This window comes from Tasmannia lanceolata, unplaced genomic scaffold (genome assembly GCF_043159265.1).
Source record: "Tasmannia lanceolata isolate RefF3 unplaced genomic scaffold, GAP_Taslan_0.1 ptg000015l, whole genome shotgun sequence".
NCBI classification, from domain to species: Eukaryota; Viridiplantae; Streptophyta; class Magnoliopsida; order Canellales; family Winteraceae; genus Tasmannia; species Tasmannia lanceolata.
The window spans coordinates 60880842-60906782 of NW_027518692.1; the positions used below are offsets into that span (position 1 = coordinate 60880842).

Consider the following 25941-nt stretch of genomic DNA (forward strand, 5'->3'; position numbering starts at 1 on the left):
AAAATTTCACTGAAAATAACTTTCATGCTGAGAGATTCTCCGTAAAAAAAAAAAGACTTCGTAGTAAGCAATGTTGGCATGATTTGAGCTGTTTCTTCTGGGGGGTCCTTTGGAACATCGATTGATATTCATAATCGATTAACAACCTGCAGATGGACATCAAGCAAAAAAATTCAACATCGATTGATATTCAAAATCATGATCTTATTATTCTACAGTCTACGAAATTGGTATCTGCACTCCCGTGTTTGCTAATGACACTCAGTTCAAAATTTATAAATTGCATGGTACCATGGCAATAAATTTAGAAGGTTATTTCCAAACTAAGAAGGAGAAATACTGGTCAAATGCTTATTAATGAAGTGCAAAAATTAAAAATCCCTTAAATTGTAGGTTAATAAAAAAATAAAAAATAAAAAAATCCAAAACTCTCAGTTACTCTTATCGTATGATCCTAGCTTCAATTAACCTAGATGTAGTTTTTGACTCCACGCACCAATGAAAGACCTGTCAAATGAACGGTTCCGATTATTCAACGATGGGACCCAGTATGCTGTAGTAATACAAAGGGGTAGCGCCTTCTTGAAGCATTCCTCTCATGTAGCTGGGCCCTAATTGGTTGACAACGGGAAATGATATCCACCCCTACTTGTTCAATAAGAGCACTCCCTTCATCCTTTGTTTATTCTACACTCCCCTAATTAGCTGATAAAACCTATTACAATTCACAATAAGCTAGATATTGAAGTGCATATATAAGCAGTGTGTGTCCTTATCGAAACAATAGAGGTGGATATCATTTCCCTTTCCTATATAAAGGCTCCCTTTCAGATGAGAAAATGGGCATAGAACAAATATTATGACCATTTTTTTCTAAAGAATATCAAATACAAAGTAGTTTTATAAAATTCACTATCTTAACTCAATGAGAGAGGACGTCTCTTTCTTTAATAGTTGAGGAATGCTAGGGTCAAGCGTTGCATTACTTTTTCTCTTTGTTTGGTATGGTTTGGTTTCTCACCTTAATGAGTTACCTTCATTTTAACGCTACTAATTGCCTTTTTTCCGTTTCCACTACTTTTTATCTTTCTAAAGTTAGCTTTAACGGCACCAGCTTGGCATTGTTTTAGTGTTAAAATCCTGCAAAACCATGAATATCGAAGATGAAGGAGGAGAAGAATAAAAAACTGCAGGTAAAGATGTGAATCCAAGAAATTCCATGGATCAAATTTCGCTCCCAAGGGAGCTAGTCTAACCATCAAAATTGCGGTTGTCAAATGGGCAGTGGAAAAACTATGAAGCAACGGTCTGGATTGACAGTCAAGTTGATTTCTGATAAGAGATTATATGATGGGCCCACATTTTTGGGTGATCCAAACCTTTCATTTATTGGACCGTGATGTAGATAGGGTGGGCCCAGAAAATCTTCTTGACCGATCTGTGGAAATTTTTATACTGTGCCGTCCATTTTAAACTTCCACAAATCGAAGGGTTAGCAACATCCTATGGAGAAGGTTTTCTTTCTTCGCCCACCCTATCTACATCAGGCCTAGGCAAACGCGACCCGTGCCCGCGGGTCGACCCAACCCACCCGCAAATTTGCAGGTTGGGTATGAGTTTTAGTGACCCGTCAAAATTGACCCGCAGGTGACCCAACCCGCAAAACACAGGTCGGGTCAGGCCAACCCGTGGGCACCCGCGGGTCATTTGGCTTTTTTAAGGGTGGTGATTTTGTCATGCTAATCTAGTTAGATGGATTTTTTTTTTCTAATGCAAAGGATGGTGATATTGTCATGCTAATCTATTTTTTAAGGGTTTGATGCCTGAATAGGTTATGGCTGGCACCATAGAATATAAATAGGTTGTGGCTGGCACCATAGGCCGATCCCAACCCTCCGATCTGAATGTTAGAGGGTTGATCACTTGATCCTAACCCTCTATGGATCAGAGGGTTAGGATCAACCTATTGAAATGATTTTTGGGGCACAACCTATTTAGGCTGTGGGCCATCTAATGGACGGTTTGGATCATCCCACGGTGCTGGCCATACCGTCCTCATCAAAATCCAGTGATAATATTTCCCAAAATAAACGACTCTTTGAATTTGCAGGTGACCTGCGGGTTGACCCGACCTATCCGAGGATGAGATGCATGTATGTCTCTTGTGGGCCATGATGAGAAGATGCATGTGGGGTCTCTTGTGAGCCTTTTGAGTGTGGTGGTTTTATATTTTCTACTAAAAAATGGGCAATGAATTTATTTTACCCCCGTTTAGCGTTCTAGGTGTCAAGCAACTGTCTTAATTTCACATCTCGTGAGCCTTTCATTCGAGCTGGGACCAGAATCATGTGCTTCTGCTCATGATACTCTACTAGATCAACGGTCTTAATTTCACATCTGTTCCCCCATCCCCTTCTATGACCCATGTAGGACCCAAAAATTGACTTCTATCATTGATAGTAAAAGTGACTTTCTGCCCTATTTGGAGATCTAGTTCAAAATTGGTGACCGAGTCAAACAAACCGATTTTAAGAAACCTGTCCACCGATTATTTTGTAAGAAATTCCAATGCCAACGGTTATTTGAAAAAGTCAATGTATGACCTAGGATTTTGCAACATGAGAGCCAACACAATCCTTCCCAAACAGGCAATATCTAAAAAAATAAGGGAAGAAAAGTAGAGAGAGGGGGGGAGAGAAAAACACAGAGGAGAGGGTAAAGAGCTACCTTCTTCTTAAACCTCTCAATGCTATTGAAAGTTCGAATTCAATAAAAACCTTCTGTCCTCCTCTGGTGGAATTTTTTTTTTCTTTTGAACCCAATTTTCTACATTTTCCTTGTTCTTTGTTCAAATTTTCTTATCTATTGATTTTGTTTTTAGGGTTTTGAGAAAATGAGCAAGGGTCGTGCATATTCATCTCCTGATTTACTCCCTTCATCTAGTCATTCATCTACTCAGGATGATACATCCTTGGAAGGTAATTAATCTGTCTTATTTGTTTCTGTTGTTTTTATCTGTTTGTATATTTTACTTGTATGATAAATAAATGTGACAATTCAGGTGATAATCTTGGTGGGTTTATCTTTGCGTTTTAAATTTAAGCTGTGAATGTGTTCTTGTATTGATATATTCTTTAGATTATTGAAATCAAGTGTGTCGCGGATTATCTTCCTTTTTTCCATTTTCCTCATCTTATTTTGGAGGAACGATAGAATGAAGGATGCCCTTGCAAAAATCAGTTCCAAGGGCGCCACTATTGGTTGATTTTTGCAAAGTGTAGGGCTGAAAAAAGTGGTATGCGCCTAAAAATGTGGAAATGCGCCTAAAAAAGGTGGAAAAATGTCTTGACTTTGCAAAAATCAACCAATAAGGGCACCCTTTGAGCTGATTTTTGCAAGGGCGCCCTTAATTCTTTCATTCTTGTCTTTGGATTTATGTAAAATTTAAATGTAATGGCAAATTAGAAAATCCACATGAATTTCACTACAAGAATTTGGGTTTTTAGGGGCAGTCGGGACTGCCAATCAATTGGCGGATATTCTTACAAAACCGTCACCGTCCTCTCAATGAGTCAATTCTCTTTGTTACGTTCTAATCACCGTATTGGAAACCACTTGACAATTCAAATTCAAATGGTTAAGATAAGATAAGCTAAAGGTGCTCAAAATCTTTGAAATCTTTACCGTTCCTATATTCTCTCTTATTTTAAATCTCAAATTCTTCTTATCTTTTGTAATCCTTTAAATTTCAAATGTTTCTCATCTTTTGTTGGCCTTCTATTTTCAATATAAACATTATTGAAACAACTTGATCCTAAATTAAAAAAAAATATTTGATGAAAGATGAATTTATCCTTCTTTTCTATAGGTGTGGCGGTGAATGTTAAGCTATTATTGAAATTAATCCAAGATCACAATGAAGCGTCCACCAAGGACGAGGATAGCAGGAAGGAGCAAAGAGTGGCAGGAATGATCAGCATCATTGAAGATGTTAAGACTCGAATCAAGAAATCCCAACGGTCTGGCAAAGCCGAACTCCGGCGATGTAATACTGAAATCCGGCGAACCCAGATACCAAAAGAGAAGAAATCAGAAGAATCACAAGAACCAAAACAGGAAGAGAATCAAAAGCTGAGGAAAGAACTTTCCGCAAGCCTAACCGCGCAGAAGAGCCTCCAGAAAATGTTTTCTAGCCTAGGAAAGGAAAAGGAAATAATGGCAGCCGAGCTCGCCCGTAAAGTTCAAGAATTGAATGGCATGGAGGAGCACATAAATGATCTCAAGGTGCAAAATGAAATGTTATCTGCAAAGGTGAAGAATTATGCAACTGAAAACAAAGAGAAAAAGAGCGGCGGAGAACCGAAAGAGGCACTACAAGAGCGTAATAAGGTGCTCTCGGATCAGCTTCTTAAGTCTTTAGACGGATACCGATCATTGAAGAGAAAATTGAAAGAAACCCAAGAGGAGAACATTGGAATTCGAAAAATGATGGGAGAGATTGAAAAGGAAGTTGCGGTGGGACTTGAGAGAATCCATGGTTTTCGACAACGAAGAAAGAACGAAGATTCAATGAATTTCGAGGAGGAGTTATCTATGGTAGAGCTCATGTTTCAGTGCTTTCAGGCTAAGGTAACAATAAGCGGGCCGAAGAGAAGCGAGTGTGTGAAGCCGAAGGCCGACATACTGGCCGAGAAGGCTCCTGTTCTTGCTTAAACAGGAGGGGTGGTCCGAAATCCGAAGTGCCCCATCCGGCCTTTATTTCTTTCGACGTAAAAATGGACATAATTTTTTGTTGTTGTTGTAAAAATGAAAATAAAACAAATTTTATGTCCATTTTTACGTTTAAAGAAACTGAGCCTAGGTGAAAAAGTTAGCTACAATTTTCTTGCTTTGGGAATATTAATAAAACTAAAACAGTATTACTATCACATATGGGTGCTGCTAATTAGTGATGAGGTGCATCAATTATGTGATTTATTTAGAGGAGGCAATGTAATTAGGCAACGCCATGGATCATGTAATCTCTTGTGTTCTGAATTATAATTTCTTTGTTTATTTGTGTTTTCATAGAACCCTAGATTAACATTTTTCACAGTAGAAATCAATGGATTGAAGAATTATTTTTTATTCATTTTTATAATGATTAATTATAAAAATTAAAAGAATTTTACTATTATATTGAGATTTATTAAGTGAAGGCTATACAATTAGCTGGATTTTTATGTATATACGATTGCTACAGACTCTATCGTATGAAGTTATTCAAGTTATTTAAACCATTTCCCATGAATTTTAGTAAATAATAATCATTCTCAAAAGTTGTTTAGAATCTTCTTTTGATTTCACGTGAAATAAAAGGTTGTGCATGTATAGTAACCATGAGGGTGCATTTCGATTGTCGGAATCAGATGTTGGAAGTGGCATCTTCATTCCGATTTGCCTGATTCCGATGTTTGGTTCAAAAAAATGAATGGAATTAAGAGTCGAAAATGACACCGGGCTGAAATTAAAGTGGGAAAAAAGCCGGGATATGTTTTCGGCCCCAAGAGGTGGCATTCTGATTCCAACCCGGTCAGAATGAAAATTTTATTGGAATTTAATTAGAATAGTATGCCAATTATAATTCCTGATTCCATCGATCCAAACGCATCCTGAAAGTAATTTAGAGAATAAGCCAACTGATTGAAAATCGAGCGTATGATGGGAAGGGCTCTATAGGGATGGTGGAGAGAGAGAGACCTAAAATTCCGGCAGAGTCTACCATTTCGCCCATTGCAGCCAAACACCAGAATTGGCAGAAAAGGAATACGATGCCGATTGAAGTTTCATATATCGGAGTTCCACACGCACTATTTGTTAAGAAAGGTGTTAAACTAAAGGGGTATAGGGATTTCATTGTTAAGGAGGCTAATCTGGATTACTATTTACTAATTAAGATTTCTAAGAGTTGATTGACATAGATTATGCCTAAGAAGGATTAGGCGGAATGGGCAGGCCCAACGGCCAATGATTTCAAAATAATTTTAAAGATAATTACCGGATGTTAATTCTATTTTTGAAACTACACTTTGGAATGTTAACTTTTAGGATTGGATGCTACCTTTTAGTGATGAGGAGTGCTAAACTCAGGAGCACCCTCTAGAAAAATGGGATGACAGGGCGCACTCATCTGATCACATCACCATAGTGCATTTAGCACATGCTAAATGCACTATGGTGATGTGATCCAATGGCGACGCCCTTTCGTCCCATTTTTTCAAGGCGCCTTAGTTTAGCATTTCTCTTCATACTGAAAAATAAACATTTTATAAACTCCGTTTAGATAAGGACTCAATCAGCAAAACTCCGTTCTTGCTATGACTTATTTGAGAATAGAGAAAGAAGCATTTCCCCTCGCATTCTGTAGGAATTAGGAAATGATGTTTCCATTCCGGGCGATGATATTTTCACCCCCCTACATTACTCATACGGGGAGCGCGGTGGGGTGAAAATATCATCAACCTACCATCCAAGGGAATCTCTTCTTCGTATTTCTTGAAATGACGTAAGTACCCTCCTCTCTTTTTCGTATTCGCAGGTTCGTTGCTTTTCGCTTTCTTTTCCTTAAAATTTTAGGGTTTTTTTCTAGTTCAGTGTGGGATCCTCCTCTCAATGTAAATAACGTAGGTAATGAAAGAAGAAATGCTTGAGAAACAGGACTGAGTAGCTTTTATATGCAAATTTAGGTCCCTTTTTTGTAGTTTCTCTCAAACCCTTTTTAAATCCAGCTGCTTTTGTTTCTATTTCAAAGATTTTTGTGAAAATGGTTTTGTTTTAAGGTCGTTAATCTCATTTTTAGTATATTTTAAGTGGAAACTATGATTAATGTCTGAAGAATCTCAGCATTTACTTCTTCTTTCCTCCTGTTTCAGATCGATAGTCTTATCTTTTCCCTCTTTATCTTCTCTTCTCTGTTCTGACATCTTTAGTTTTTTAAATGTGAACTTTGATGAATGTCTGAAATAATATCAACATTTATCATGTTTTTTGCTTCAGATTTAGGTCTGTCTTTTTCTTTCCATTTATCAATTTAATTATCTGTTCTTCACAAGCTTAATTTACAGACAATTGAAGTTATTATTTTGTTGTTTCAGTTTGGCGAGAAGATCTTATCCTTGAGTGATTGTAATCTGATTTAGTTCAGATTATCAAAACAAGGAGATCCTGTTTTGTCAGGTAATTGAAAATTTACATTGTTATCTTTATTTTTTATATAGAAACTGTTAAAAGAATGTGTTTATGGTTGTTTTTCTTTTCTTTCATCTGTCGTTGCCCGTGGCTATTGCTTTGCAAACAACTAGATTCTCAACTATTTTACAGCTATTTTACCAATGATCAAAACAAAGCTCCACAAAGGCTTGTGTTGCACCTCTGTTGGAGGTGATTGTTACTGAGAGTTGTATTTGATCTTTTATGGGTGTAGGGTGTAGAAGTCCCTTTTTTTCTTTTTTTCAGTTTTTGGTCATTTTCTATCATATTTGTTATTTTCTCATTTGCTCAACCTCATTTCGTCTATTGTTCTTGGATTCATGTCATTAATGTTTTCAAGGAAGAACCTTCTCTCGAGCTTCCTTTTGAAATCTCACTCTTCCTACTGCCATTTCTTGTTCAGATCGTGAGTTTCTTCTCACTTCTTCGATTTGGATGTAGGAGGAAGGGTAAAGTGAAGGTATTTTCTCCATGGACAGTTCCACCCACAGAATTGATGTTCAGGAGCTCGACTCGTATGGAGATGATCTTGTTAAAGTTCTTAAGAACACAAGGGACATCAACAGCTTGATGCAGTCGCTTGAAGGAACAAAGACACTTAAGTCATCCTGTGAGGCAGATTTCTTCAAGGCTCAGAACATGCTGCAAGGTTGGTTTCCTTCTCTCTCTCTCTGAGGTTATTGCCTCCGTGTTGAATTTTTCCTCCATTTTGATGATAGAATGGCCTTCTAATTGAATTCATGATGAAATCTATAAATTTTCACCTTTCTAGCGTACCCTCACAGTGTTTGTGAATTTTAGATGAATACTTACAAAGTTCAATCCTTTTAGTTGTTGTTTTCATGATGAAAATAATTGAGGGTGATGCTTATGAATTAAATGATTAATTTCACCTCTATTAATGGGGGTATTCATGTTCAGCTTTCATGATATTGGAATCTATGTGGGACATTTCAAGACTTTACTCAATTGGATGGAGAAGACCTTTTTTGCATAGGTCCAATTTGCTAGTAAGAGCTTTGGCTTTGAGGTGATGAAGCTATGGAGTTGATAGTTCTATCTCATCAATATTGAGGCTCTTTTGAAAACTAATATTGTCCAAATTAATCTCTGGAAAGTTTTCATCATAATCAGTCCTCGGATATCATATTTGCTCCATTTTTTTTGTGGAGGTAAATTTGGCTTAATCGGAGTAGCAACGTCCTTTCTAATTAAATTCAGAATGAAATCTTTGAATTTTCGCCTTTCTGTCAGACCTATTTAACCCCACAGTGATTGTGAATTTTAGAGGAGTACTTACGAAGTTTGATCCTTTTAGTTCTTGTTTCCATGATGCAAATAATTGAGAGGTGATGCTTGTGAATTAAATGATTAACCTTTGTAATAGAGGTGTTCATGCTCCCTATATTGGAGCCTATGTGGGACCTGTCAAGATTTTACTCAATAGGATCAAGAAGACCTTTTTAAAATATCATGTGCAAAAATAAATGCATACTTCTTTCTCCAATCCCTTAGAATTCATTGTTGATGATTTGGCTACTTCACAACAAGTTGATACCAAAAGTCGAACCGATCTTCTCAATTGCCTACCTCATCATGTTTGTTGATCCCCATTTTGCATCGATATACACGATCATACCCACCAATTGAAGAAGAATAAAAACTCTTTAAATTGTTGATAGCAATGAATATATTGAATCATCAAACGCCAAAGATGCAAATGATTGAAGTAGGAGACACAAGATGAACAGAAATTTGGTGCATGGATGGATACGAAATTGTAGACAACGAATCAAAGAACAAAAACAAGGAATTGGGCGAGGCAAGCTAATCAAAGATCTATTTTAAAGACTTTTATTTCTCCACTTATGCAGATAACTACATTGAAATAAAGTCCCGAGGATATAATGCCCACAAACTAACAATCTAGGTCTGCACTCCAAGTTGTGTGCCCACACTTAGTATGCCCACACTTAAATAAAGAATAAAGACTTGAAAAGGAAGGACACAACTCTAGGAATCCTAAACAATTCAAAAAGTTTTTGGAATGAGACCCTAAGCCTCCTTTTATTTTATTTTTTTGAAATATAAAAGTAAGTGGTGACACCCTTTCAAAAGTGAAAAGACCTGGTGACACCCTTTCTCAAAACAAGTGTTTTTGAATAATCTTTTTTATATTTTAAAAATAAGAATATTTTGAAAATATCCAACAGGTTACATTGAGATGTACATAATTTGGACGTGAATGGAAAAGATCATATCCCATTCACAAATTATCATGTGACCTATCAGGGAAAAAATCAGACTCCTTTAAGATGCTAGACACAGCTTCGAGGTGTTTTTTCCTTTCGGTATTGCATGAACTGACTTACCACTTACATCGTAAGAGATGCCTAGGCGGGCAATTATAATAGGCAACAGTCACCCTTAAAATCTTTCATAAATGCATCTTTAAAGGATTGCCTCCCCTCAGGCCTAGTCCATGTGCCACTAAGTGGATGAGACCTAAATGGGCAGGCGTGATTCTGAACTCAAAAGCCCATTCGACTGCGTAGCCTATTGAGTACCCTATCAATAAACTAGATTATGTTTCTAGGTTCATGAAGTGGAAGTTGGGTTGATTCAAAAGAACTACAAGGAAATTCAAGAGCCTTTCTTTTTTTATGTTTGCAATGATTTGTTCTTGATGTTACCTTCTTTTGATTGATAGCTTCATTTGTGATTCAGACTATCAGAAAAAGATAAAGGCCTGCAATGAAAAGATAGAAGTGGCAAGAACTGAAGTAATTAGTGATGTGGAACTAGATCATCTACAAAATGAGTTGGAAGAGGAACTTCAGAACGAACGATTGCTTCGTGAGGAACTTAGATAAGTATCTAGTTGTTTTTCATGTTATTATGTTTAAGAAATCGTTGGTTGAAATACTGATTGCTTTGCAATTACTGGCTTATTTTCCCCTTTTACATCAAACACAGCAGTTAGTGACGAGATTGATGACCTAGAACATCAAAGGGTTTCTGCTGAAGAACGAAAGAGAATTCTAAAGAAAGTAGACAAACATGAATTAAGGCAACAGTAAGTACCAGGACAACATGACCTCATCTTGTGCTCTTGAAGGGTTTTATCTACAATGTCAATTGGTTTAGTGTGTCTGATTTTGAACGTACTATAATTAAATTTCTAAATATCCTTGACAACCATGATATCACCATGAATTAGTAACTGTTCATAATTAAGCTTGAGTTTCTAAGTCATCCCCTAATTCATATTCCTTTTTCTTTTTTTTTTGAATGGCCCCAATTCATATTCCTTTAAACATACTTATTTCCCCCATTTCATGATTGCAGTTCTCAAACTGTTTATATGATGCTCTATGTTGGAGCTCAACTCATGTAACTAAGTTGGATATGAAACTAACTATTTGCGGCTTTGCGCAACAATTTATTGGCACTTAGTGACAGGTTATTCCCCTTGTACTGTAGTAATCATCCTGCATATCTGGGTGTTGATTTGAAAACTGTGAATTTAGGGATTCATTAATTTGAAGCTTTTTCCCCCCCTCAGAAAACACCTAAAAAATTGTTTCTCCATGCCTTGGGAGAGTGCACACCTATGTATATTTTGTGTCCAACCATTCCAGTGTCCCTCTACCATTTTCTAGATTCCACATGAAGGTGTTTGCATCCCTGTTCTCACAGACTTCATGCCATATGGTTCAACTAAGATATTGATATGATTCTGTAGAAATAAGAGATCAAAGACACAAAAGCTCTGATAATCTTGTTGCAAAAGAGAACACAGCAAGAAGCAAAACCACAAGCCAAACACAAGAGATGGAGAGAAAGAGAGAGAAAGCTTGTCTATTGAATGTAATAAAGAAAACAATAACACACAACTCAAGTAATTCATTCTTCTTTTCTTTGTTCCACAGACACGCTACTCTTTGCACGTTTTTGCAAAACGTTCTCACTCTGCCAACTCACCATACGATACACTGTTTTCACTTTCTTTAATAGACAAAGCACCTAGAGTCCTACTCTAACACAACCACATAACAAAATACTCCTAAACTAAGATAACCACTAACAGACTCCTAGCAGGACTCCAACTCTAGACCAAGTACGTTCTACCACTTTTATTAGACTCCAAGTCCTATTCTAATAACTCCCCTAACAACTAACCACAAAGCACCTAGAGTCCTACTCTAACACAACCACATAACAAAATACTCCTAAACTAAGATAACCACTAACAAACTCCTAGCAGGACTCCAACTCTAGACCAAGTACGTTCTACCACTTTTATTAGACTCCAAGTCCTATTCTAATAACTCCCCTAACAACTAACCACAAAGAATGGCACGGTTCTTCTCTGACTCCAACAGCCTCTCCAACCAACCATAGGACTCCTTCTCTGACAACTAGTAAACACACAACCAATTACGGTTTGCTAACTACAAAAACAATTAAGCAAATTATCCTTCAAGTCCTAGTTTAATGAGGATTTAACCACGCCGGTTCCGCATCCATTCAAGTGGGTCCGCACCGCGCCGTGCCATGCCCATCCCCTCTGCCACGTGTGTAGAGTTGGCGATGACTCTCAACAGATTCTATGATTGGGATTTGTACAAGCTAGTACTAGTGTGATTTTATATTTCATTTTGCTATTTTGACAAGCTAGTACTAGTGGGATTTGTCCGTACCTCCAATTAGGAGTATGCTAAGATTTATATCCATCACATGCTTTACACCTTTCCTTTGAAAGGATCTCACATATTACCTGAATCCACCTCTTCCCCTTATAGCACCTAAGCGAGTCACTTGGGTCTAGTCATCCAGATCTAATATTTGATGCAGCCATCTTCATCTCCATTCTTCTCTCATTTGGTTTGCCTCCAGCTTAATGACAGCGTTCTTTTCCTTTTTGGATCTTCTATTTTATTTCTTGTGTTGTTATCCATATTAGGTAGGAGAATTTCTTTTGATAAGCTGTTTCACATGTAGTTACTTGATGAAGTAATGATAACCATACTTCTGGCTGCCCAAAGATCAAGGTTTGCAATTTCCTCATGGTATCTTAAGTGCCAATTCATGTTACTGTTTACGTCACTTTTCACAACATTAACATTGGTCACGTCTCTATTTACAGGGCTTTGGGATTGAAGTTGATTTATTTTTGTTTAAAGTTAATAGTTAGAAGGTGTAAGTGTTTTAAAAAGTATATTTAGTTGGTAAATTTCTTTTAGTTATTAGGAAGTTCTAATCCTGTTAGAACGCTAAGCGAACGATCCTAAAGGGGGTTATATTTGTCATTGGGAGTGCCCTTTGTTTTATTTGATATACGTTTTGGAATAAGAGAAAGAGAAGTAGTTTTCCTGCAGTTTTTCTATTCGTGAGTTGTTCTTAGCGAAGAAAATCTTAACTATGGAAGATATCTACTGGAAAGTTTCTACAGATTTCTTAGAAGTTTTAATCTACTGTTGTAAATTTGTAATCAACTTAGATCTGATTGGTTTTGCTTCAAGTTTTATCCTTTGGGATCTTTTATCAACTAAATGTTAGTTGCTGTGAATTTTTTTTAGTGATTTATTCTTTATATTTGAAATCAAGAGGTCACATTGACTCCTAATTCATAATTTTAGTATAAATTTCATCATAATTTAGTATCATAGTATCAATCGTGTATTTGTTCTACATTAGGAGGACATGATGACGTAGTTGTTTTGCTAGATTATGTTTTAATTAATTATTTCCCACTCATTTTTATTCCATGACTTCAATGCTTAATATTCATACTGACAAGAAAGTAAAGGAAACCAAAACTAAACAGCTTTGTTTTATCATGCAGGAAGAAACTTTCCATGTACGCTTCAGTGACAAATATCATTCCGGATTTAGGCAATCAAACCACAATTTCTGGCCGTATCTTTTTTTTTTTACCAGCAATAAGTTGTTCATATCTATGAAATTGATTTTGTCCTGAAGGCCCACTTTGGATTGAAAGAATTTTATGAAAAACTTTGAAAGGAAAAATATTTCTAAAAGTCCCTAATTTTTACACACAAACAAAGATAGCTTGAACCAACCCGAATCAATTTTTACTTAGGGGGACCTTCAATTTATGGTAATATTCATATCATTTCTCTCTAAAATGTGGAAAGAAAAAAAAAAAAAAAAAATCCCCTGAGAAATATTTTTCTTGCAATCCAAACAGGGCCTAAGTTTCGTTTTTGTTTTGGCTTTATGAGCTTGGTTGAGGTAGAGTTCTACCCTTTATCAATTCTGTTCCAAGAGATGTTGCCTATGGACTTGGTATCTTTTAGATCAATAACTTTCTCCTTAAAAAGAATTACAGAAATTGTAGAGAGGAATACAAAGGTGGTTCAGAAGTTTGAATTTGAACCCACAAAGACACCACCCTTGGAGATATGCGACAGCCTTTGGAAAATGATGGACTTGTGAAGAATTACTTTGTGTGAAATGACATAATTATTTGACAAAGCTGTTTTCATGCTTCATTTTCAGCCCTTTTTTGAGTGTATCTATTGCAAAATGGACTTGTGAAAAAATTAGTAGTGTGAAATGACATAATAATTTGATAAAGTTGTTGTTCATGCTTCCTTTTCTGCTCTTTTGATTGTATCTAATATCTATTGCAGAACAATTTTAGGTCTGTCATTATGAAAACACTGTAATTTTTGGGCCTCATATAGTCATATGTATGTATGGATGTCCGCCTTATAATTTCTCGTATAGTATGAAGCTAATGACAAAGTGCATTTTTTTTTTTTTTTTTTTTCCAAATTAATGAAAACACCTTTGTTTTTAGGGATTTGCTAGGGACCATTGCACAAAGAATTTGGCGGGCCGGCTGTTGCACGAGAGAGCAGCCACTTAGGATTAATAATGAATAAAGACAAAAAGTGAGCTTATGTGGCTGCTCTCTCATGCAACAGCGGGCCCACGAAATGCCTCATGCGATGGTCCCTAGCTAATCCCTTGTTTTTATATATGGCAAATGATATTTCCACCCCTCTCTCTCTCTCTCTCTGAATAATACCACAAGCCTTATATCATTGCTTTATTTCAGTTGCATGGCAGGTGCTATTTTAAGCTAAAATCTTAGCAGAAAGCTGCCGACCCTTATCAAAACCTTGTTGATAAGATTCAGTTCTGATTGGATTACCCTAACTCAGTCACAATTCGTTCGGATCCCCTTATCCATCCTTTTAGGATTATTACTTTTGGATTTATTTTTTAAGCCTTGGTCACAATTCATTTCGAATCAGACCCTCTATCAGTGTCCTACGTCCTTGTTCGTGGTTTACTTTTTCTACTACGTCCTATAGAGAGAGAGAGAGAGAGAGAGAGAGAGAGAGAGAGAGAGAGAGCAATTTATCGAAAGTTTTTTTTGTTGATTAGCATTAGAGAAAAACTTTTGGAAAACAATCACAATATGGCATGGACCTGCTGTCATGTGTACGGTGATCAGGTCCATGGAACATCATTCACCATCATAAGTCCAACGTATATCCCTTGGTCCAGCCCTTCATCGGATGATTCTAGACCTTTGATCAAACATCATGGAAAAAAGGCATTAGTGTATGTATGTGAGAAATTGCAAAATAATGGATTGCAAAAATCTACGGTTTAGCTCTTCTTGGTGGAATCATAAGCAAGCTTGATCGATCAACAGTCTGAAATTATCCGCTTAGGATCAGTTTGGCTGCACAACTTTTTGGAGTTTCATGGTGTTTTGGGGTGTCACGTCAGTAATGTTTGGTTGCATGTTGACTCAAACTACTATGAGATTACTTGCCTCGTCTCTCCCTCTGTATGCCCATGTGGTATGATTTTTGTCACCCTCCAAACAACTTGAAGAACATAGTTTTTTTGCTAGTGGAGTCTTGCGATTTAGCTTTCTTTCTCTCATTTTCTCTTCTCTCTCTTTATATTGATAATGCCATCCCTATCATTCCCTTATTTTGGTAATGAAACTCCACACCAAGAAACTACAATTGATAACAAAACACTACTTACCACGACTCTACGAGGAGGCCACTTCACTGCTATTTCTCATGTTGACTACATTGAACACCAAACTAGCAACTTTCTACGTAGTCTTCGCTTAATAATATTAGTAGGAGCAGGTTGATTCACCTTTTGATGATGACTAAGTGCATGGCCCAAAATCTTTTTTAATCCCAGCCCTTGGCAAAAAGTGAAAGGCTGATTCCTCAGCAAGGCACTTAAGATCGTTGGAGGTGAAACAATCTCCATGTCGGTAGAGGTTAAGATTCAAAATTTTGGTAGCTTGCACTTCCTACCACCACTACGCTGCAAACGTCGCTAATCTATGGTGATATGGCCATTGATGTAATGATATGGAAAGCAAAAAATTTCTTTAGAAAATGTTTTTCTTGCAATCCCATCATAGCTCAAGTGCCAAAATAAATTAAAGAACGGTCCATATTCAAGTCATCCAATCCATGACTGCGATTTTCAGGCGTTGCCATATCCAGATGAGCGATCGGGATCAGATGATGTCACTTAGATGGGTCCCACATGTTCGTCTCTCAAAGTCTCAAGTAACCGACGAAAGGCCAAAAACGGAGATTCTAGCCGTTTCTATTCGAACCGGAAACTTTCGGCAAGGCACAAAAGTCTGCCACGTTTTCAAAATTAAAGCAACGTGGCAATGTGGGACCCACAGAAGCAATTTGTTTTAAATGATAAATGGACCCCAGTCCATTCAAATGACCGAAGTACCCTCAATCCTTTGAGATAGTGATATCTGCCACGTCACCAATCTGGTCGGTGAGGTGGCAACCATTCTCATCGTATACCTTACTCCAAAGCCATCCTCATAGCAAACCTTGGTTTATTTTTAGGGGAGTGATAAATCGACTCCCCATGCGTCTACCTCTCTAGACACATGGGGAGTCGATTTATCACTGCCCTATTTTTATCCTCGCATAAGTTTCTTACCCTGTGATCACATCAATAACAAACCCAATAACAGATTGGATCTCCATCTAACATGGCTTTTTTTACTATCATAAAAAACTTGAAGGCAATTGATGAACTTTTTTCTCTCTTTTTTATCAAAATTTCAGGTTGCCCTCGGAGTTATAGTTAAAGAGTAACAAGTGTAAGAATTGTACACTTAGCAATCATAACACAAATTGCAAGTGTAAACAAATCTGTGTAAGATTAGAAAGGGAAGATGACAAATTGACAAGTGTTTCAGTAATAAGAATAATTTTAGACAGATAGTTAGGGGCCGTTTGTATACGCGTATTTTAGAATTCGGGATTTCTTCAAAATTGTAGCTAAGAGATAAGAGAAGAAACAGACCGGCGGTCGTTTTTTACTCGTTTTTTACTTCTTGCTCCTCTTTTCATCAGCAAGAGAGCAGCAAATCCTCCCATATTTTCAAGTTTTAGAAATCTTAGGATTCAAGAGAGATTTTTAAAAACTGAATTTTTCACTTGAAATCCAACAAATGCTGTCAGGATAGCATACATGTTGACCATGAACCCTCTTTTACATTGTTTTTAGTTGTCGATTCTAAAATCCGCGTATAAAAAAGACCCCATTTATTGAAAACCTTATAAATGCAAACTTTTCTTTGTAAAATTGGGCAATACCTTCATTTATTTGGTGAAAATTCACGCATTCAACAAATAGATCATCTGAGCAATGTAAATCCTGTCCGAGCACACAATTTGAACGGTCTCGATCATTTTACACGTTCACCATATGTGTGACACACCTGACATCCTCTCGACAATAAAAGGATGAGTAAGGGTAATTCCGTCATTTGGGTATTATAGTCATTTCGACTTTAGATGAAATGAAACCGAACCGTTTCTATTTCCGGCCTATATTTTTACAAGCACTAATTTTGCCGGCATTCTCTTCTCATTTCTCCATTAAATTTCATTTTTAACGGTTATTTCTTACCTTTCATTCTAACAGTTATACATCTAACGGCTAGTTTTCATGATTTAGAGCAGTCCTTTGGACTAGAAAGAGAAGAAACACAAGACACAGAGATTGTGTGAGAAAGAGAGAATTAAGAATGGATTTCAGTGCCTTTGTGACATCTCTTACAACATCGTTTATCATATTCGTGGTGCTCGTATTCATTTTCACGTGGCTTTCGAGGATACCTTCGAATGACGTGATTTACTATCCCAACAGAATTCTAAAGGGACTGGAACCCTTAGAGGGGAAGAGGAAGAGAAACCCATTTGCTTGGATAGAAGAGGCTCTAAAATCAACTGAAGAAGACATCATTGCAATGGCCGGGGTTGATACAGCCGTTTATTTTGTATTCTCGAGCTCCGGTATGTTTGTTTTTTGGGCTCTTTTTTTTTTGTTCTGGGCTGCTATTTGAATATGTTTTAGCTACTGATATTGGCACTACCATGTCTTTACTTTTTCATAAGCGTTTTAGAGTTTTTTTTTTTTTTTTTGGGAATTGTGATAACTAGGAACTTCGACAGCTGGTTAAATAGAACAAGACAAAGTGAGTTAGTGCAACTATCAAAATATAGCAGTGCTAATATCGGTGGGCTGTCTTTCTTATGACTTTTTAGAGTTCTTTTTGTGATTGTATAGTGATTGTTTTAGGTTTTTCTCTTCTTCTTTTTTTGACTTTTTCCGTCCGTTTTTTCTAGAATTTTAAATTGTTTTGCTGTATTTTGCACTTTTCTAAAGAATTCTGGGTTTCGGGGCTACTGAAATTAGCACTATCATGTTTTGATAATTGCACTAACTCGTCTTGTCCTTTATTATATAATTAGCTTTTATTAAAATTTCGGAAAATCTTTCGAAAGTCCATTTAAAAAGAAAAGACAATGTGAGTTAGTGCAATTATCAAAAGACGCTTATTCCGTAATCATTAGCCGTTTTTAAATTTTGTAGAGGAATATAGGATTTTCTTTTTTTTTTAGAATTTGGGTTTTCTTTTGATTTCCTTCCTCTATTAAGGGTGTTTTCTTTTGGAGAGATTATGTTTCTCGGAATAGTTGCAAGTTCGATGGATTTTTTTGTTTTTGTTTGTTTGTTTGGAAAGACTAAATTGAGTATTTTATGATTTTGTTATATAAAATTAAGATCATGGAATTAGATATTCTTTCAGAGTTTGAAGTCTACCTTCTTAGGATTTGATATTTCAGTTTTTTTTTTTTCCTGAATATTGATTATCTCGTTTCATTGTCGCTCTATATTCATATTTTGTTTGAATGCACTCCTGATGTCTGCCTTAATTTCTAAATTTTTTGTTACGTTTGGTTGTTTCTTGAGTTTTGTAGTGTTAGGACAGTTGTAAAGATGACTACAACCCCCTCCCTGATGAAAATTAACCCAAGACCATTTGTGATCTTCTGTTCTTTTTCAGTTTTTCTCATAAAAAAAAAAACCAGTTTTCTGATCATTAGAGAGTTTTTTTTTTTTTAATGTATATTTAAAACTTTATAGTTATTAACTCAATGCGTAAATTCTTTCATGGAGCAACGCATAAGTACATCACCGGGAGGCTGAAAATCAGGCTCAAGTTGAGTTCTCTTCTATATGGTTTTTCTAACATGCACCAGAAATTCTAGTATGAATTATGGATACCAATTTTCAGTGTTTTCTCTTTTCAATGTTTCAGCATTGTGGATATTGGTACTATCCAGCGTAGTGTTGCTCCCAGTTCTTCTTCCAGTTGCTGGAACTAACGTCAGCGAGAAATCAATAGCTGATACCAGCAGCAATGGGACCTTCAACAACCTTGACAAGCTAGCAATGGGAAATGTCTCAGTAAGCCATATGAATTAATCTCTGTTTTTCTGTCCTCATTCTTTTTTTCCCCTTAAGAAAACATGCTATGAACTTCTGAAACAGGCCTTTTTACAGAGAGGAAAGCAAAAAAGCTGATTTTTTATGATTAATGTCCAGAATTCAGCCTGTAGAGAAACCCATAAATGGATATAAGAAAATTCCCAATGCCTTGATTTTGACTTCAAAACTGATTATTGTACTTAAAATTAAACATAAATTTGAGTCCAAGATTTGCACTCACAATCGGTTCTCAAGATCCAAAACTCATAACTAGGTTTATTTTTTCCATTACATCAGGCTATTGAGTTTTTCAACATGTTTCAGCTCGTCGATAGCAACCATATACGCTAAATAGTGAGTAACTAACTTGTCTTTGATCAAAATTCTGATGAAGAAGATACAGTTGAAAGTTAATCCTCAAATATATCTGTTTCAAGTACCCTGTCGAATTTTAAATTTTGATATTCACTAGCCAAGAAGCACAACATTGTTGAGGGACAAACATTTTGTCCTTCCAAGTTTTAAGGAAACAGAAATGGCGTAATGTTTCTGAGCACTTAGCATATATAATGATAAAAACTTTTTAAACTTTTTGAGTATTTAATATTTTTTATAAAGACCAGTTTACTCTCTTATCAGTTTACTCTCTTATCTCACCCAAGTCTTGATTGAATTGAGTCAGCTCGGCAAGTTTTCAAGCACGTATCGATTTTACACTTTTCAATTTGTTAGCCAAGTAGTCCACATTATTTGGCCAACCTTTCTTTCTCTTAAAGAAACAGAGAACTCTCTGAGTTGACCAAATTATACCAAGACTCACATAGCCTTTGTTCTAATCTGAACTGTCCTCGGATAAACCACATTTACCTTATCTAGGAAAAAAGGCAAGAGAAGAGTCAACTTCCATCTCTTTGGTCCTCTCAGATCGATGTTAGGAAGTTGGTAGCAACTATGGAATAGTCTCGACAAATCAGTCACTGGATCCCAATGAAATCGAGTGAAGTGTGTACTTCACATGGAATAATCCAAGGAGTTCTAGTAACAAAGACACTAAGAAATCGACCACTCTTCTTTTTAACTACTCCACTTGCCTACTTTTTTAACTACACTGACCTCCTCTAAGCAAGAAGGCATTGATTTTTATTAGTAATAATACTTTATAGATAATAGACTAAATCAGCTTCCATAGAAACTGAGGAAACTAAATTGAATACTCCCCTTCTCTATTATGTTATGTAAGCAGGGAATTTCTTTCAAAGTATAAAATTCATATGAAAAGATTCTTTGGCAATCCCACAAAGAACAAAGTAGCTTCTTTGCACACCTTTGAGGTGTAATTTACCATATTAAAGCAATGAACTGCAATTTACCCCTTTTGTAGTCTATTCAAACATTCAAAAGATACTTCATTTCTTTGACCAAGTCACAGATACTTCAGATTTTTTCCTCATAAGATTCACAAAAGAGAAACTTTGGGTATTTTGCGAATTTTTCTAAATTCTTCCCATTTCTTTATGTGCTTGCTTATCTGCTCTTCATGTAATGTTTCAGGAGAAGAGTCCCAGGCTGTGGGCATTCCTGATAGCGACCTACTGGGTTTCTTTTGTTACGTTTTACGTACTATGGAAATCCTACACTCATGTTTCCAATCTGAGAGCTGCTGCTTTAGGGGCCCCAGAACTGAAGCCTGAGCAATTTACCATATTAGTTAGGGACATCCCTCCAGCCCCTAAAGGCCAAACTCTAGAAGAACAGGTCGATTCATATTTCAGAGCACTTCATTCAGAAACATTCTACAGATCAATGGTGGTTACAGAGCACAGAGAGGTAACTTCATCGTTGCTAATTGCCTCTGTTTTACAGTTCAGAGTTCACACTGATCAGTTGATTAGAATTCAGTGTACATAGTATGTCAGAATGGGTAGTTCTTCCACAAATTATTTATGGTTCAATGTGTGAAACAACCAATTACTCCAAAAGCTAAAGCTGTTAGAGTTGGTGTTATTTAATTATTTATGCTTCAACATCCCCCCCTCTTTTTTTGGGTTGGCCATACACGTGGCACATGTGGCGCCCTCTTTTGGGTTAGCTGTACACATGGATTTTTAATATCAAGGAGTTGTTGGGTTTTGAACCCAGACCTGCCACGAGGCAATAGCTCTGGTACCATGTGAAACAACAAATTACTCCAAAAACTTAAGCTGTTAGACTTGGTGTTATTTAATTATTTATACTTCAATACAATGTATATCTTTTTTTTTTTTATAGTTCTTATTTTCAGGCATATAAAATTTGGAAAGAGTTGGAAGGGTACAGACAGAAACTTACCCGTGCAGAAGCCGATTTTGCAAAATCGAAAACAAGACCCACAAACAGAACTGGCTTCCTTGGTCTGATTGGCAAGAAAGTTGACACTATCGATTTTTGCAATGAGAAGATAAAAGAACTAGTTCAAAAATTAGAAGCTGAACAAAAGATCGCCATTAAAGAGAAACAGAAACCTTCTGCCTTAGTCTTCTTCAACAGCAAGGTGGCTGCAACCTCCGCTGCTCAGACATTCCATGCTCAGATGAGCGATACTTGGACAGTAATGGAAGCTCCCGAACCTCGTCAATTAATATGGAAAAACCTTCCAATTAAGTTCTACGAGAGGCAATTAAGACAGTATACTGTGTACGCTATTGTTTTTTTGGCTATTGTCTTTTACATGATCCCAATCGCATTTATCTCAGCACTCACTACTCTGACAAACCTTAGAAAGCTTCTCCCATTCTTGAAGCCAATTGTTGACCAGCCAGAGATTAAGACAGTGTTGGAAGCTTTTCTACCTCAGCTTGCACTAACTGTGTTTCTGGCTTTGCTGCCAGCATTCCTTATGATTCTGTCCAAGGCCGAGGGTATCCCTTCAGAAAGCCATGTAGAGAGAGCAACATCGGGAAAATATTTCTATTTTACTGTATTCAATGTCTTCATTGGAGTAACAATTGGTGGGACATTGTTCAGTTCTCTAAAGACTATTGAGAGGCATCCACACACGATTGTTACACTTCTTGGGAATAACTTGCCACAAAATGCAACCTTCTTTCTCACATTCGTCGCTCTGAAGTAAGATTTTCATTTTCCCTCTTGTTTCTATCAACATGATTATCTTTTGAAATAAATTCAATTTTGGGTCTCTTATGTTATGTAAACTGAGAGGCTCAATATCTCTGTTTTTCCATTTGTGCTTGTTGACATTGTGAATCAACCAATTAGTCCAAAAGCTTAAGCTGTTAGAGTTGGTTGTTATTTAATCATTTATACTTCAACACTCCCCCTCATGTATGGACCCTCTTTTGGTTGGCTGTATACGGGGATTTTTAATATCAAGGAGTTGTTGGGTTTTGAACCCAGGGCCTGCCATAAGGCATTAAGGCAATAGCTCTGATACATGTGAAACAACCAATTAGTCCAAAAGCTTAAGCTGTTAGAGTTCGTGTTATTTAATCATTTATACTTCAACAGACATGTTTACTTTCTGAAATAATTCAACTTTGTGTCATTCTCATACTATCTATCACACTGAGGCTAATATTTCCCTTAGACTAATTGGTTCACTTCTTTGTTTTGATATTTGCACCCTCTCTATCCTTTTTTTGGGTAAATTATTTAAAACTTCTTAAAACCAGAGAAGGGAGTGCGATATCAGCTCCCTAGAACTTCTTACCTTGTTTTCTTTTAGGGTAGTGATATATTCGCACCCCCTATTGGATAATTCGCACCCCTTTTATCTTTTTTCTTCTTCTAAGTGTCCTATCTGGTTCTCTCCACAGCATCATTCTCACCAGTCACATGTCTCTTCCAAGCCTCTGATCATCAATTCAACCATCTAATCCAATCATTTCCCTTAGAGAATTGCTTCATGTTTCTGCATGAATTTTGCCTTACTGTAGAGAATTGATTCCAGCATATCTTTTTCCATTGACTATTTTTTTATTGTGTTTATATCTCACTTTACTAGAGAGGGACTATTATAAATTTCTTGTATTATATACATGGAGAGAGGCCTCTATGATTTTCTTGCATTGCCTGTTAATTGATCCATTATCTTTTACTCATTTACATACTACTTGCTTTTATGTTTCTTACGTAATAAGTTGGCCTCAGGTTCTTTGTTGGATATGGACTCGAGTTGTCCAGATTGATTCCTCTAATTGTTTACCATCTAAAAAGAAAATATCTCTGTAAAACTGAAGCTGAGGTGAAAGAAGCTTGGGCTCCTGGAAATTTTGGTTTTGCCACTAGAGTTCCCAATGACATGCTGATTGTAACAATTGTCCTCTGCTACTCGGTAATAGCTCCTGTGATCATTCCTTTTGGCATGGTGTACTTCGGCCTCGGATGGGTTGTTAATCGGAATCAGGTAAGTGAAAAACTCTTACTGTACATGTATAACTGACCTTTCTAACCTACTCCCAAGATAAACCTATAAAATACCCCTTAGAATGACTATTTTGAGTTGGATCAAAGAGTAATCAATAGAAGCATTTGTGTGATGTACATACACTATGAAGCGGCTCGCGAGTTATGTATATACATACACACACAGAGCGAGAAAGAGGTGATCTAGTGTGGAAGTGAAATTCATAATGCGATAAAGTCTTCGCTGTCCAATAATCCTATTTCAAATAAATAAATAAAATAATGAATCCTAGGGAAAATATCTATTTCAAAAAAATTCCTGGGGAAAACATTCTTTGGATACCCATACAGCTTCTTGTTGGACCATTATGTAATCTTAGATTTCATCATTCAAACTCATAATACATAATACCAATTTTCTCATTCTTTTATTTTCATTCAGGCATTGAATGTCTATGTTCCTTCATATGAGAGCAACGGGCGGATGTGGCCTCACATGCATGTGCGGATCCTTGCAGCTTTGATCCTATACCAAGTAACCATGTTTGGCTACTTCGGCGTGAAGAAGTTTTACTTTGCTCCTTTTATAATTCCCATAATTATAATGTCTTTCATTTTTGCTTATGTCTGTAACAAGCATTTCTACCCGGGCTTCTGCTTCACTCCTCTAGAAATTATTGCGAGAGAGGACAATAAGGAGATCCCAAATATGGAAACTGTTTTTGAAGCATATGTACCCTCTTACTTGAGTTATGATAAGTTTGAGGAAGCCGACCAGTTTGAAGATGCCCGATCGCAAATTTCAAGAACAGGATCCTTTGATTGAAGTTGGGGAGACCAGTTTGATGTTTGCATTTTCAGTATTCTATGCTCATTGTAGTCTCCAACCCAAGAATCTGACAAGAGATGTTTGATAATTTGCTTTGGAGCTTTCTTCTTATCTCTACTGATGTAGTGGAGTCTGTAGCTGTGGGTTTTTTTATCTTATATATGCAGCTATTTTGGTTTTTGTACTGGTTTATGGATTGAATTGTGTGTAACGTGTCTTTTAGCTGTATTTCTTGGTTCTTCCAGGTGGTGAGGAACATTGAATTTCTTCTGAAACATTTTCAGGTATGCTTTGTTTCCTTGGTAAAATGGTTTCATATTCGTACCACCATGTTTGATTATTGGCCACACAAAAACAAACAAACAACATCATCCTTCCCATTTTTCAAATCTATCTAGGAAACTAGTGATCATGGCAGTGTAGGAGAACGAATTCCACCTGATGATCTTGGAAAACCGCTTGGAAGTTTCCGCAATCCGGAGTTTGCAAACATAAGCTGTGGTCATTAGATACCATGACGTGGTATTTTGCCTCTCTCTCCAAAAGACATTGCCCCGCAAAGAAGAATGCATCCCCATCCATTGTATCCCTCAGGACTTCGGCCAAATTCTCTCCTCAGTCTGAGAAGGGGAAGAATATCTGAGATTGTAACTCTTTCTTTCTGCTGTAACTTTATGTTCTTTTCTAGTTGTTCAAATTAATACACTGCCACTGGTAGGGGTCCTAGCCAAATCCCAACTTACTTGTAAAAAAAGGGGAATGATATCTCCCCCCCCCCCCCCCCCCCCCCCCCCGGGATAAAATCCCCCCCTCTAAACGCACGAGATCCCTAGTCTCAACAATTATGTCCTCAAGCTTCTAAGGTCCTCTACATTTATTAGAGGCCCATGCTAAAGCATTTGTTGAGTCCCCTTCAACGATGAGAGGGCCCAAACTATGCTCCGCCCACTATCTTAATCCACAAAGCAAGGCCCTAGCTTCCGTTTCATTTGCATCACACACCGATCGGTCCCGAGAAAGACATCAAAATTTCACCATTAGAGTCACGAACCACTCCACCAATGCCGGCACGGCCCGGATTACCAAGGGAACTATAATTGAAATTCAACTAAAACCTACCCATCGGTGGTGGGGCCACTTGGTTCAAGGTATCCTTCTCTATTATTAAAAAAAGGAGTAGAAAATTGTAGAAACAATTTTCACTTACATTACTTTTCTAGAGAATATATTACTCCAAGTGCAAGTTATCCTAACAGCGTCTGTTCATGCAAGTGCTACGCCTCTAACTTTTGAAAGAACATGAATTACACTAAACCAGCAGTTGAAATACTAATGCAAAGCCCATGAGCTGTGCGTGAGATACAATGTTAAAAAGACGTACTCTTCCTCAAAGAAAGAAAGAAAGAAAAAAGTTATCATAAAAAATGAAAAAACATGCAAAACTCATCAATGGTACTCGTAAGTTATTAAAATCTCTTTCGATTAAAATGAAGCATCATGTGCTGTTACTATGAAATGAAGAACGACCTCCTAAGGAGAGAAGGAACTTAGTTTTACCCATGACTGGATCTCCCCCTAAGACTCTGAGAATGCTACCTAAGAGAGTAACAAATGAAGAAGAACCTCCAACG

General features: G+C 36.9%; 3 protein-coding genes across 9 annotated transcripts; all 3 read left to right on the top strand.

Annotated features, from left to right (window-relative positions):
• Window positions 1-2599: 2599 nt before the first annotated feature.
• Window positions 2600-5118, top strand: LOC143846589 (uncharacterized). 2 transcript variants are annotated; one of them, XM_077355062.1, is made up of 3 exons: window positions 2600-2715; window positions 2882-2978; window positions 3869-5118. In XM_077355062.1, the coding sequence occupies exons 2-3, from the start codon at window positions 2894-2896 to the stop codon at window positions 4711-4713; spliced, it is 930 nt and encodes a 309-aa protein (XP_077211177.1). In that variant the 5' UTR covers window positions 2600-2715; window positions 2882-2893; the 3' UTR covers window positions 4714-5118. The 2 variants fall into 2 exon arrangements, with proteins under 2 accessions (XP_077211177.1, XP_077211178.1); XM_077355063.1 differs by having other exon boundaries at window positions 2648-2793.
• A 1296-nt stretch (window positions 5119-6414) lies between these two features.
• On the top strand, window positions 6415-13851 carry LOC143892820 (kinetochore protein SPC24 homolog). 6 transcript variants are annotated; one of them, XM_077397709.1, is made up of 7 exons: window positions 6415-6544; window positions 7134-7215; window positions 7690-7897; window positions 9976-10117; window positions 10223-10324; window positions 13097-13170; window positions 13604-13851. In XM_077397709.1, the coding sequence occupies exons 3-7, from the start codon at window positions 7720-7722 to the stop codon at window positions 13708-13710; spliced, it is 603 nt and encodes a 200-aa protein (XP_077253824.1). In that variant the 5' UTR covers window positions 6415-6544; window positions 7134-7215; window positions 7690-7719; the 3' UTR covers window positions 13711-13851. The 6 variants fall into 6 exon arrangements, with proteins under 6 accessions (XP_077253824.1, XP_077253822.1, XP_077253821.1 ...); XM_077397707.1 differs by having other exon boundaries at window positions 6416-6544; window positions 7652-7897; XM_077397706.1 differs by having other exon boundaries at window positions 6469-6577; window positions 7652-7897.
• A 3308-nt stretch (window positions 13852-17159) lies between these two features.
• LOC143846380 (CSC1-like protein ERD4) lies at window positions 17160-24521 on the top strand. Its single transcript, XM_077354811.1, has 6 exons — window positions 17160-17600; window positions 18911-19059; window positions 20632-20907; window positions 21362-22185; window positions 23227-23482; window positions 23924-24521. Exons 1-6 carry the CDS (start codon window positions 17333-17335, stop codon window positions 24305-24307), a joined length of 2157 nt encoding a protein of 718 aa, XP_077210926.1. The 5' UTR covers window positions 17160-17332; the 3' UTR covers window positions 24308-24521.
• The last annotated feature ends 1420 nt before the right edge of the window (window positions 24522-25941 follow it).